The 14270-nt window shown below is 41.9% G+C and overlaps 1 protein-coding gene across 1 annotated transcript in view; it reads left to right on the forward strand.

Annotated features, from left to right (window-relative positions):
• Nucleotides 1-12722, forward strand: part of LOC103479272 (semaphorin-6B-like) — a 38870-nt gene extending 26148 nt beyond the window's left edge. The window contains exons 9-17 of the mRNA XM_008433624.2: nucleotides 349-437; nucleotides 1237-1454; nucleotides 1543-1674; nucleotides 1896-2045; nucleotides 2132-2308; nucleotides 3954-4094; nucleotides 4900-4977; nucleotides 6010-6071; nucleotides 7198-12722. Of these exons, the coding sequence (XP_008431846.1) occupies nucleotides 349-437; nucleotides 1237-1454; nucleotides 1543-1674; nucleotides 1896-2045; nucleotides 2132-2308; nucleotides 3954-4094; nucleotides 4900-4977; nucleotides 6010-6071; nucleotides 7198-8183 (2033 nt within the window). The 3' untranslated portion in view covers nucleotides 8184-12722. The remainder of the gene's footprint in view (nucleotides 1-348; nucleotides 438-1236; nucleotides 1455-1542; nucleotides 1675-1895; nucleotides 2046-2131; nucleotides 2309-3953; nucleotides 4095-4899; nucleotides 4978-6009; nucleotides 6072-7197) is intronic.
• Nucleotides 12723-14270: the final 1548 nt, after the last annotated feature.

Here is a 14270-nt window from a genome sequence, read left to right on the forward strand (position 1 = left end):
CAGACATAATTTTCAGGCCTCCCTTTAATAGGCTTTTTATAATAGGAATGCACTCAGACAGACTGATGTATTGAGGTTAGCCARAGTCCCTACAGATTCAAAGTATTAACTAGTCTCTCCGACTGAACAGGGCAGCCTGAAGGGGGAAGAAGCAAGCTTGGGCAAGTCGAAGCCTTGCAAGATGAATAAATGATAATGATAACATCTTCCCTGATGTCTAAAAGGATTGATTAAACAGGRCATGAATGTTTAATTAGTCAGCGTGGTGGACAACAGTGTTTGAGGTTGATGAGGYTGTTATCACAGAGACTGTTTTGCTTCATTGTGTTGTCACTTCTTATGTTTCAGAGCCCTACTTTGTCAGTGCCATGGAGTGGGGGCCACATATTTATTTCTTCTTTAGAGAGATGGCCATGGAGTTTCATCATCTAGAGAAGGTTTTTTTTTTCCTTTTTTGTCATATTACCTTCTTTATTTTCTGCTGCTCTGCGAGGTTCTGGGAATTTGCGGGCAGGAATAGCTTCTTTACCTGTGGTAGAAAAATGCCATTTTTTGCAGCGAGTTGGTGGGAAAGTGAATAAATCCTAACTGGTAGAAGTCGTTTTAGCTGATTTAAGCAAATTCAAGCAACTCAAAGCGGAAATGTTTACACTCGAGATGCCTCAGTGTTTTTGGTCTAAATGACTCGAGTCGTTTAGGAAACGGTTTAGTCACTGACTAATTGGTTCTGTATAAACTTTTAAAAAATGCAGCACAGTAACGCACCAAATAGTTTTTCAACTTTATTTACTTTGCTGAAAAAGTTAATGACTCGTCCTTCAGCTTTTCCTGTTTAGACATTTGTGTGGAGAAGCGTCTGTGGATGAGTATTACATCTAACCAAAAACAGAACAAGATGTTCAGATGAAATCAAAGCAACTTCTTGGTTTGGTTTTTTGGGTTTTTTTTTTTTATTAGACACATTTTTTTTTTTTTTAATTGAAACTTTGAATGCCCTCTGAATCTTCTCAAACAAGAATATTTTTAGTCTGATCAGCTAAAATATTGCCCTCTGTTTAAGTAGCTGTAGCAGTTTTTTTTTTTACTTTTGTACGAATTCATTGTGATACACCATCCATCTATTACAGACAAATGAGCATTTACTGATAATAACTTCACTTCATTAATTTATCTTATTTTTTWAAATCCAAACTATTCCTTTCCTAATGTGTCTATATCTCTGTTTTTGTGTCCCAGGTTATGGTGTCCCGTGTGGCTCGCGTGTGTAAATCAGACCTGGGTGGCTCTCAGCGTGTCCTCGAGAAACAGTGGACCACGTTCCTGAAGGCGCGTCTGAACTGCTCYATCCCGGGAGACTCCCATTTTTACTTCAACCTCCTACACGCCACCAGCGACATCATCCACATGCAGGGACGGGACGTCATCCTGGGTCTGTTCTCCACGCCGCCAAACAGGTAGCCGGAGACACGCTGTGTGCACATGTGGCTGGAAAGAGATAATTATGTTCTCATCAGCGGAGTTCCCTCTCYTTGTCTCTGGCAGCATCCCGGGCTCTGCGGTTTGCGTGTTCGACATGCAGCAGCTCGCTCATGTTTTCGAGGGCCGATTTAAAGAGCAAAAATCCCCAGAGTCTATTTGGACACCTGTACCAGACGAAGCAGTGCCTAAACCGAGGTAATGTGAAGCAAAAAAATAATAAATCCAGCAGAGCACTGCAGCACTTCTCTCCTGAGCATCTGTTTCACAGATAATCTTCTTGCTGCTCCCTTATGAGCTCCAGCTCTCCGTACCACKGCTCCATCAGTGCGTTTCAGTTAAAAACGACCTATCCGGCTATGAAAACGAGTCCTCCGTAACCAATTCTTCTTTCTGTGGGGTGTTCTTTATTTCTACAGGCCAGGCGGGTGTGCGGTGCAGGGATCWAGATTTAGCACCTCAACAACTTTACCAGACGAGGTCCTGAACTTTGTGAAGACTCATCCGYTAATGGACGAGACTGTGCCGCTGCTGGGACACAGACCCTGGGTGGTCAAGACTATGGGAAGGTATGCACATTGATGTCTTTGTCAGCTCGGAAAATATGCAGGTAGATTTGCTTAATGTTCTGATTTATTGTCCTATCTCGCCTAAGGTACCAGCTGACAGCCATGGTGGTAGACACAGAAGCTGGCCCCCACAAGAACCGCACCGTCTTGTTCCTGGGCTCCACCCGAGGGACCATTCTCAAGTTCCTAATGATTTCTGGTGGAGATTCAGTCTCCCACAGCAGCGTGTTTTTGGAGGAGGTGGAGGGATTCAATCCTGAGAAGTGAGTGGGAGTCAAGAGATCCTTATCGCTTATCGCCAATAAACTGCAGTTCTTGGCATAATGTTCCAGATAGAGGCCCACAGCACCCGCTCCCAATTGGGCTCTCCACTTATGGACGATCAGTTGCGCTTACGGTATCCTCTTAAATACCTGCTTTGCAGCAAAAGCATATTCAGTTAAAACCATGATATCCATTACAGGTTACTTATAACATATAATTAGARCCAAAATGTATAACCTTTTTTTTTCTGAGCAACAGCCTCAGAGCTGAGTGTTATGGAAGCCATTAGATKCATTAAATTGTGTTGAGCTCAGGTCTTTGCAGCAAAGGATATTGAAACAAAGCCTATCAGTCACTCATGCAACAAACCAATAATCTAACTGTCCATCAGTGTCAAGTCAGCACCCCTGCTAACGTGATTTCTTTGACCAAAAACGCCTCGCTCTCATCATCCATGTGAAGACATGCTACGGTATTAAGCGGCTAGGGAATTAAAACAACACGTTTTATGCCTGACCGTTGTTGAAGTAAGAAGAGTGATTTGCAAAAAAATAAACACATTCCTAGCTCTTGCAAATTTTGTGGGGGGATCTGTAAAATAGCACATTATCATTTGGTTCTCTGWAAATAACCTCTGAATGCAAACAAGACATTTGTTTTAAAGTGCTGTGATCATTTTAAGAGTTGACTGGGTTTTAAGGCAGTAGAAATCTGTATTGGGTTTGTTCAYGTTAGTTCAGCCTTTGGTTGAAGTGATCTGAATCAGATACAATATTATCCGCTTATAATCTCKTAATAGACCATCACTTCAAACAATTTTAGTTCTTTCTTGTTTTATAAGATGAGGAGTTTTCCTGATTTTCTTTCAAACATCTGAAAGTTAAAAAGTTATCCTTTAAGAAGCTGGGAGCACACAAGGGAGAGGTTCGTTTGACAGAAAATTAGAAAGAATTACCAATATGTCACTGAAGAATTTAAGAATATAATTGTCAAGTTTCAGCTTCTGGTACTGTATTTTTATACATTCCTCAAATATTGTCTGCAGGAACACAAAAAAAMAMYWYYWKCWKCTTCTTGTTATTTATTTATCCTTATTTTTATTTTACTTCTAGACTGTTAAGCTGTTTGTTAATATTTCACTGAGCGTGTTACAAGTTTTGAATGGTTCAGAAAGACAGAAAGGGAAACACGACCACAATAGCACTTCATAAAAACAAACCATAACAATATTTTCTGTTTAATAGAGCATTTAACATCTTGCCTCTTCTATAAATTCCTCTAAAAGAAATTTAGAGGCAAAATCACAAGCTGTTTTATTATAGTAAAAGTCTAAATGGAAAAAAGGTAGACTTTTATACATAAGTGCAAAAATAAGGATTCTGCAGTGATACGCTTTGTGCCTCCACGATTTTACCTGATGATGTGACAGTGGGAAGCTCTGAGTCCTGAGTGGAGTTAAAATGAGCTTTTTTTTGTGTTGCCTAATGAACAAACAGATAATTTATTCTTCTGCTTTGTCAGTCTACTCTGTTAGTCTACTGTCTAGATTGATCTTATAGATTAGTTTTCAGGCTGGAAAATGATGGACAGGGCCCTCTGCTCCTCCGTACGTCCTGTCCTGAATGTTCACGCTTCTGTCTCCAGGTGTGGTGAGGACTCTCCTCAGGCCCGTCAGCTCTTGTCCCTCACACTGGACCGAACCAGCCACACTCTGCTGCTGGCCTTCCCCTCCTGTCTGGTCAGAGTCCCCACATCTCGCTGTCACCTGCACGCTCGCTGCATGAAGTGAGTGACGTAAATCCACTTTTACCATTTTATTGCTCTTTACGCTCTCATTGTCAGTTATTTGAACGCAGGAGTCAAAGCTATTTTTGCTGGCCAAATGAGTTTTATCCCTGATTTTTTTTTTTTCCTCTCGTTGCTGTTGCCATCCCCACATACAACTTTGGCATTTCTGTTTTTTTTCTGTTTTTTTTTTTTGAGCCAGCAGATGAGGGAAGCCATGTGTGTTTGTCAAATCACAGCTAGTTTGTTTTGGTTTATTTTTCACTCTGAGAATGTTGGTTTTCCCCAGAAAATAATATTTGCCTTGAAGCGAGAGGCTTTTGTGGGATGATGGTTGAATATGAATACAAAGAAGGAATTTATTTGTGAAAGTAGAGCACTGTGCACTGCAGCCGCTTCCCAGAATGAGCATACATCGGACTGGTTGGATTCAAAATGTCCTCCTCATTGGTGCAAAATGAAGATTCTCTTAAGCTATTTCTTATTCCACAGGTTTTCCAYTAATTCTAAATAACGTGACTGTTTATTTTTACATGTCCTTGAAGGCATGGCTGTGAAGTTATTGATTACTCCAGGAGTAAGTGTGTGGATGATTTTTATCCTATGTTGCCCTGTCTCTCACCTTTTGCCTCCTGACGTCCTTGTGATGCTTCATCAGCTCACTTCTATAAGCTCACTTCATTGTTTATTTTCAACAACCAGCAACACTCTCTCTTTAATAAGTTTGTAACATGTTTCCGAATCCTAATTGCTAGGCATTTGAATTTTGCTAACTCGTTTTTAATATAATTGTGTGAACCCTCAGGAGCTGTCTCGCCTCAAGAGATCCGTACTGTGGATGGACCAGAGGCAGTACCTGCTCCTTTCTGAGGCCAGGGACAAGGTGAGGGGAGTCAGCCCCCCAAAACACTGTGAATCTCTGCAGGTGGACTGTAGTTACTGTCTATAGGGAAAATGCTGTGTGTTTTATTTTCTTCTGGTTGGTTGCTGCAGGTGTGAGACCATAAAAAAAGCAGAAAATAAAATAATCAGTCCATCTTTTTTATCATTTATCAATAGGAGTACATACATATATTTAATGAATAAAATTTTAATTATGAACATTATTTATAAAACATTCTGATTGTGGCGGTTCAAATGAAATTCTTAGCAACAGATTTAAATAGAGAAGCGCTGCAGAATGCAATGAAAAGCATTAACACATTTAAAAGCAGCAGAAGCTCCGTCATTGGCTTTGTCATTAGAAAGTAATATTGTAAATACAGAACCACTTAGCTGGATGTACTTTATGTGGAGAGAAAAAATACACACCAACAATAAGCTTTCCAAGAAATAAGCATTTTATTTATAATTTTAGTCCACCATAACTTTTWWWAAAAATKTATTTATTGTTATTATGTTTSTGCTAACGCATCTCATGAAAGCTTTTTATTTTTAAACACTTGTCAGTTAYGTATCTAGATGAAATAGTTATTCAAGACATGCACTTACAGACAAATTATGATTAATGTTTTGGTTTATGAGAAAATGGTAATAATTGTACACATTTGTCATTAMATTTCTTACATTACGAGTATAAAAAACTCTAATTCAGCCTGCATCGTTGACCCTTGCCTTTGACCCTGCTGAGGAGGAAGATCAATAATGAGCTCAGCAGTGTATCCCATTACAATGGATAATTTATTACTTTGTGCTGTATTGATTTCATGCACAACAGCCTGACGACATCGTACTTGATTAACATCGTAGATTACAGCGAACATCTCTGTCTCTTTTAAATTAAACTGTTTCTAGGTAATGAACATCATCTCATCTCCCATTTGAACCCAAATACAGTTAATTATAAGCAGTGTTGTTTTCTTTCCTATGATTAAAAAAATAAGTATGCTCATATGTGTTTCTTGTGTGACTACAGAATCCCCTTTCAACAAGATGTGGAATATGGAAACACCACCTCCCATCTAGGAGACTGTGATGGTAAGTTTCAGCAGTATAACATGGATTCATCTGGGTCCTCTTAGTAGAGTCGCTGAGTGCTCCACCTAGTGGCTCAATTCTTCACTGCAGGTGTGAGTGAACATTATGTTCTGGCTTTACCAAAAAATGGAAGAAAACAGAAATTYGTTACCAATCTCAGCTCATCAGGATCTATTCCACCCAGCATCTTGTTGTCTTTGACGACCTGGACCAGGTAGATAACGAGCTGAGAATGCTCCCCAGTCAGTGTGATATATTTTATTCGTATTTGGTCTGAAAAAGGGCGTAGACAAATCCAGACTAAATGCATCATCCTTTGGCTTGTGAGGTTTTGCTTTGTCAACGCTGGAGATCTGAGGAGGTTGCTGGTGAGCAACCCTGAAATAGCTTTAGCATAATGTCATATTGTGTCATAGAGAGGCTCAGATGTGAGTGCTGGGGGGGGACCGCAGAGAATATATTTGAAGTTTAGCCTCATTTCAGTTGCTAAGAGTTCACAAAACATAACAAAACAAGCTTGGGTTGCATATTCCTTTGCTCTGATCCTAAACATTTGTCTCGAAGCTATATATTTAAGCATCCTTTGTTTATCTCACTCCTTGAAACTCTCCCTGTTAGAGGTAAGCGACGCCAGACAACCGACCTGGTGGACTCTCGTCCAAACTGTGAGGAAAACTCGGAATATGTCGAGCCAGACAAGCCCTGTGTCTGCAGATGGGAACGATTAGAGTTGGGTGGAAACATTGAGGTAATGGTACAATGTGAGGAGAGATTCTTAGGTCAGGCAAATGGAAGGAAAGAGTGAGGACAAAGATGAAAAAAAAAAAAAGAAAAGAGTCAGCTGGTGTGGTTTGGGCTGTATTGATGAGAAGTGCAGGCCTCACTGAACCCGGAGCTCATGAGGCCTCAAGGACAAACTGGAGAGAAGATTGTCTTAATTCTTCYAGAAAGTAACCCCATAATGTCCGGTGTGACTAAGAGTGTTATTGTAGGTATTGAAAAATATTGTTAAGTAACAGGCTACTTTTATTTCTAATAAAAATAATAATAATACTTTCAGACTGGAGCCTGAAGACGCCATTTGCACTAACTGTGGCCTTCCTGATTATGTCTCTCAATCATGCAGGAATTCTGCAGCAGAGTTTGTTGATTGAGCCAGAGAGCCTGGTCTCCCTCAATCTCCTCGTTGCGTCTGCGGTCTCGGCCTTCACCATTGGGGCGGCGCTCTCCGGGCTCGCCGTGTGCTGGATCATGGCCCACAAACCTGCCAACCGTCGTCACGGCGGCAGCTCCCAGTCCTCCATCCAGCGGCGTGAGAGGGGCCTGCTGAGTAACTCCGGCGGGATGGCCGGCTCTGTGCTGAGCGTCACGAGGCAGGGAGGTGGCGAGCGCTCGTGCTCACAGGGTGGGGAGACCCTGTTTGTTATGCCCAACGGCTGGGTCAAATCGGGAGAGCTCGACCCRGGATTCCTGCCCACTCCCGAGCACACCCCGCAGCAGAAACGCAGAGGCCTACGACTCTCTGACTCCAACTCCGGAGGCTGGGACACCAGCCAGACGTACCTTGGTGGAGGGTCTGTTGGTCTGGGCTCGCCCTGCCGCATGCCGCCCTCTGTGTACCTGACCACTAGACTCTTTCAGCAGGGTGGAGGGGGGAGACATTGCAGTGAGGGACGGGGGAACGACACGCCACGCCAGCACTATGTCTGCTTGAGCAAACAAGAAAAAGGAGGGAAAGGCACCCCTAGAGCCCCCGTTAGGAAGTCTGCAGGAGAATATGTCTACCCCATGACCCCTCAGGACTCTCCTGAGCGCAGGAGGGTAGTCTCGGCACCGAGTGCCCCTGTTGAGTACAGCGAGCCGCTGCCCTTGCGTTGGCCGGCCCCGGARGGGTACATCCTGAGCAGCCATGGGATGGTCCCCGTCCCCCTGCCACCACCCACYATGCCCCCTCCCGGTGGTCAGGCCTACATGTCCCAGCAACACACACCAGGYCTGAGCAGGGCTCTGCTGAGAGGAGCTCTGGAGCGGGGGGAGTTGGGGGAGCTGGTGGATCTCAGCCAGCTGATGAGCAAGAAAAACTGCAGTGATAGGACTCAGGCAGGCCAGTGATTTCGGAGGAAGTGAAGCATTCCTTCCATGTGTGGAGCGCGCCGTTAAATTTCCATGGATCTCTCTCCTTTCTCCTCATTCTGTCAATCCCTCTCCCTCCCTTTTCCATCCTCTTACTCTCCACATCTATATTTCACTGTCATCCAGCTTCCTCTCTCCTTTCACACTCTCAGGCAAACCTCTTCACCCCGTAACGAGCCTTTGCCTTCAACTGGCTGCTGGCTCTGCCACTCATATCCTTGCTCTCATTAATTGGTCAGACCAGCTGAGGTTGTTGCTGTGTCTGCAATGCAGAGTTGCCTTTCCCTCCAGCTCTTTTGGATGAGAGAGAGAGGAGGTGATGGAGGGAAAAAGAGATGRAAAGAAAACCAAACCGGGAGCACTGGGGATAAGGACAAAGATTTAAAGAATGCCTTCCTTTCTTCAAATTGACTGGATGCTTTGTCTCTTCCCTATGACATTACAGAGACTGCCAGCCATCTGTCCCTAAGTGTTTCCTGTCGCTCTGATTGCCAACAAGGTACTTGAAGCAAAATTGCAAACTCCGAAGACTATTTAAGTATCTAAGGCCGGAGGTGAATCAACAGGCAGTGACTGGGACTGAACAGATGAGTCTAAGCAAATCCCTCCCTGATTTCCTTTTTATACTCCTTCACCTTGCTACACACATAGAGCTTACACGTGATTGTACAGGTGGATCCCTTGTATTCTATGAAAAAGCATGACTTGTGTGCCAAATGCCTCTAACACGCAGGGATACGGGACCATAACTCACGCCTGTGGAGAGCAGAGTGCAGCACTGAAGTGTCAGCACTATTCCTGCCAACTGCACCCTCTGTGTAATGACAGCATCTCAGCTGTCCGTCTCCCCCCCCAACCACACCACCTCCCACAGCCCCCCTCCACACACATACACCCTGTTCTTTTTAATGACCAATGATTCCTCAAGGATGCCTGGTGGGACTGCGCCATTGGACGGATGTGGAAAAGCCTTTACTGAATTGAGGACATAAAGGGGGGAAAAAAAATTCAGAGGTGTTGTACTGAGAAGAAACTCAAATCGCTGCAATATATAAAGACCTCTTCCGTCATTTGGGTTTTAGTCTCCATTTAAACACTTGGGTTAGTGATATTTATAGAACCCAGCCTGGTTTTTGGGCATATTTCCTTTGTAGCCCTACAGTGGGTCAAGGTCCTTTTTGGATGTGATACAGTACAATGTGACAGTTACAGTGATAATGATTGAAACCTCTGGCTCAACTCGGAGGCGGCAGGGGGAATGGAAATGTCCCCCGCCGCCAAGTGGAACTGTATATTCAACCTATCAAAGTGTCCTGTGCTATGAAGCATTCTACATTTAGAGCTACACACTGCAGCTTCAAATTACAGCAGAGACTAACGATACAGTACTGGAGGCTTTTATTGGCACCCCTGGTAAAGATAGAGACAAAACCTGAAAATAAATCCATTATTTACTGCGGTAACATAATCTCCCTCTGAAAACCTTTGAAAAATCCAAAATTTTATTGTGAAGAAATGATTGTTTTATCAGACTCAGAGGGGGCCACAGTTTTTGGTACTCGGGTTGTTAATAGTTTGCCAATAGGATGGGAAATAGACTTCTCTTATGACAGACTCAAATWTTTTTGCCATATGCTCTCTTTTATTCAGTTCAACCCCAYAAGTTTTCAGTAGAATCAGAGCTGACCCAAAAAGTTCAATGAGAGATACAAAAGACAGGAATTAATATAGTTGCTGTAACTTTTGACTCTCTTAATAGAGCTTTCTAGCTATAAAGGTTTTCTCTAGCATTTGTGCAACTGGTTATGAGGATGTCCTGTGTGACAATTTTAATGCAACATTTCTCTTCTCAAGTCCATGACTATGTGGACTCTATCATTGAAGAGAAATAGACCCATGGTACTGCAGATCCTTCACTGCGTTTACAATGTGCAGGCATCAATTTCTCACCTGTTCGTTCCTTATTTCACTCCATACCCACATAGAGTTATTTTTGTTGCTCAAACTAAGCAAACGCCAGCCCAAATCTGGATTTTCCCTTATCTGACTTTTTCGTGTCACCAAAATCAGATGCGTATCCGATAGTTTTCAGACCGTCTGCTGTCTGAAACGTTATGTCACGTGTTATCTGACCTTTATGTCTCTGGGGATGAGTGTTCTGTCGAGTCTTAAGGAGAGGCACTGACAGATTAAGTCAAAGGTGCTCCTCGACATTCTGAAACTATGAAAAAAGTCTGCGTCAGTGGAGCACATCACATCACAATCCTACCACTCCTTGCACAAATCCAGAAAGACGAGTTTACAAGAGTCTTTTTTGTTAGCTTCTTTTGATTTGTTATGATCTGGTGGCGATCCTGTCARTTCCCATYGCTGAATAACTTTGAAATCAATCAATGGACAATTTTAGTTCCACTATTCCGTAAAAATGTGCTGCTGTGTGACATCTGCTTTCTTCTTCTGTGCATGTGGGTCGCATTTACACAGAAGTCTGATTGCAGTCGCATTTAGTGGGTAGCATGAAAAACCACGCAAAAAAACAAAAAARAATTTCTGCAAAAAATTGAAATTGAGTATCCAGACATGCTGTGTRAAAGTAGTCATCTGCCCACAKSMTGTGGGCAGATGACTACATCAAAAAGTTGATGAATTTAGCAAACATCAACTTTTTACATTCATGCCGAAAGCAAAGGCTCTTTCCCGAAATTGTTTCCAGTCAAGCAGTTGACATGAAAATAGCATCTAAAAGTTTTTATAAAGATTTTGGTGATTCCCAAAATGCCACTCTTTTTTTTTTTATTATTATCTCCGTTACCATCCTCCTCAACAGCCCAGTCCTGGGTGATTTATTGGAAGTATGTAAAACTCTAATCAGACAAAGTAATTTTAAAAAATGTGTCAAATGAGTGTATTTTCAAAGGGATTGTCACAACTACCATCATGTTTCATTGAATGCTTTATTAAAAACTAATCCCCCCCTCCCCATCAAATAAATGTACTTAAATTAAAGGGGGCATTTTTCTAAACTTTTTTGTGTGAGCTCATCCAGCTGCTATAAAAGATTTTTTTTTTTTTAAAGTTTCAAACATATGTCTAGGGGTGCCATTAAACGTTATCTGCACTGTATAAAACTTGATCGTAACTTTACAAGAAGACTTGATTCGTCAGTCGTAGTCTGGTAATTGACCAATGAATGCTGGTTGTTTGGGCAGCAATATATACTTTAAATGTACATATGAAACTTTGATTTAGACTAAATGATAATGTAAGACTGTAGCTCCAAAATATATATATATATATAAATATACATATATAAGCAGGTGTCAGGCTTGCAAGGCAGAACATTTTTCATGCCATTAATGTTTTTATATCCAAATGATTCATATCAACTGGCTCTAAGATGGATCCCACCGAGTCACAAGTGTGTCTTTTTCACATTGTTGTGCCAAACCCAGCTGATGGAAGACTTACTGATGCCTGATCTTACAGAAGCAAAAACAGAAAAAAAAACTGAGAGAAATGTCTTTAAGTGCCATGATGAAGTACATTTCAGTCAGCAGTGCACCTTTCTCATGTACTGTGGTTTTGAAGAACTCTCTAATTGCAGTATAATTGTGATATGTATGCCTTTGACCTTACATGCTGAATGTTTTCTTTTTTTTTTTACAAAATTTTGGCTTGTACTGTTGAGATCATTTTTTTCAGCTCCCCTCTTTGTTGCYGAATGCTACTTTAACTCTTCATGTCATACACTGTAAATATGTAAGATTGAATACTGTCTCTACTTGTCATGCCCGCTATGGTTTCAGTGTTTCTGTACTCTCTCCCAGATGACATGAACTGTGTGTTCGGCTCACATTTTTATGAYGACGATTCCTGAATACTTTACAAGCAAACCTTCAAATGGACTGAAAAACGCATTGAGGGAGCACTGTGTGACTGTGTGACTCATTTGTGAGTTTTTTTTTTGTTCGCAGTCTAGTGATTGTCTTTCTTTGCCAACCAAACTGCCATACCGAGAGATCTCCAACCTGATTAGTGAATGTGCTCATCCTGTTTTTCTTTGTGGTCATCATACTGTGCGATAATAATGAAAAGCACAAATTCGGGTTATTGTTTCTTTAGTTTTTTTTTTAATTATTATTATTATTTTGAAGGAGCTGTCTGTATCATTTGTGAATAGTGTAAATAATCATCCTGAATGTATTGTGTATTGGGTTTATTGGGGCGGGGGAGGGATGTTGCTGTCCTCTGTCTTTTAAGACAAGACTGCGAAGGATTTTTTTTTTTTTTTTTCGGTGACAATGCTGTGAATAAAACGTATGTAAAATGACCTGATGTGACTTTCGCTAAGCGCAGAGTTTAGCCGTTTCCTTCAGTTTCTTAGATTAGGATTGAAGGCCCGACCTCAGTCGCTGCTCAACCTTCTYATTTGACTGATGCCTGTAATGTCTTTTTTGCAGTCACTACGCTGCAGCTGATAATAATCAGTACTGCTATTAAATGGCATTATGTAATTGAGCACTYGTGTCATCCTGTGTGGTTCTGAATRCACTAACCAAAATTAAGGCATGCAGTTACACAAAAACACATTTATAGGTGCATTTAGAGTGAGAATCCTCTGAACAGATTCTGAGCATTTGACACACATAATTCCTGTGCCACTAGAGGGAGCTGGATGCTGAATGCAATCTTTAAGGAAAGGAGAATCGCTCCCATGGGTGCAATTGTATTAAGTGAACATTGGCTGTCTGAGCTGCTATGCATGACGCAGGCTGCTGCTGTGCAAAGAGTGGAGGTCCAGAATGGCTCAACAGGTTTTTGGGAATCATTGAGAGGATCAAAAGTTAAGAGTGTTTCACGTGTCAAACCAGGCTTTTCTAACATACACTATGAAAACAGATAGGGGTTGTTACTTTCTTTAAGTTTACGGGTTCCATTTGCCACTTTGCCTTTAGACTGTATGACTAAAATAAAACTCTATTGGTATTGTTCCACAAGTGTCTCACAGTCTAAGGTAGTTTTGGCGGATTCCTCCGTACAGCAAAGAGATACTTTGCACTATAAGAGTATGTGATACTGAGATCAGGGTTTTATAATGAGCTCTATAAAACATCAACTTTATTGTCTGTAACCACTTGGTGCTGATTTGGATGACCCACTTAACTTACCGGGTGGTGTCTTTACTTTAACATCTTCACAGAATGTTTTTTTTTCTCATGATGCCATGTATTTTGTGAGGTGCACCAGTCTCTCCTGTAGCAAAACACCCACACACGCTGCATGGTGTTCCCTTTTGTCTCCATATGTGACAATTGTCTTGATGGATGAACATTGTAATTTTAGTTTCACAAGGTATGTGGTTTTATACGTTGATCTTAGAATTATTGTCTCTTCCACTCTAAGTGGCCCATCAGTCCATGCTGGTCCAGAACCAGTTTTAMTTTAGATAATGACTCTGGTACTCAGCCAGCAACCTTACAAGGTGTTTTGTCCTGAAATTAATATGTTCTTTTCTCACTGAAACCCCTTCATCTCATCCTTTATCTGCTTGACCATTTTGTGATAGACTGGTGGCCTGTTCAATGACTAATAAAAAATATCCATCCATCCTCTTTACACCCTTGTTCCTTAGTGGGGTCGGGAGGGTTGCTGGTGCCTATCTCCAGCTAACGTTCTGGGCGAGAGGCAGGGTCACCCTGGACAGGTCACCAGTCTGTCGCAGGGCAACACAGAGAGACACAGGACAAACAACCATGCACACTGAGGGGCAATTTGGAGATGTCAATTAACCTCACAGTCATGTTTTTGGACTGTGGGAGGAAACCGGAGTACCCGGAGAAAACCCACGCATGCACAGGGAGAACATGCAAACTCCATGCAGAAAGACCGGGGCTGGATTATTGAACCCAGAACCTTCTTGCTGCAAGGCAACAGCTCTACCAACTGCGCCACCGTGCAGCCCTAATAATAAATATGAAAACTACAAATTCACAACAGAAAGAGACCTCCACCAATAAACTTATAATGCTTCTGCGACGGAAGATGAATTTATTTCGAGCATTGTTG

This window comes from Poecilia reticulata, linkage group LG17 (assembly GCF_000633615.1).
Source record: "Poecilia reticulata strain Guanapo linkage group LG17, Guppy_female_1.0+MT, whole genome shotgun sequence".
In the NCBI taxonomy this organism is placed as follows: Eukaryota; Metazoa; Chordata; class Actinopteri; order Cyprinodontiformes; family Poeciliidae; genus Poecilia; species Poecilia reticulata.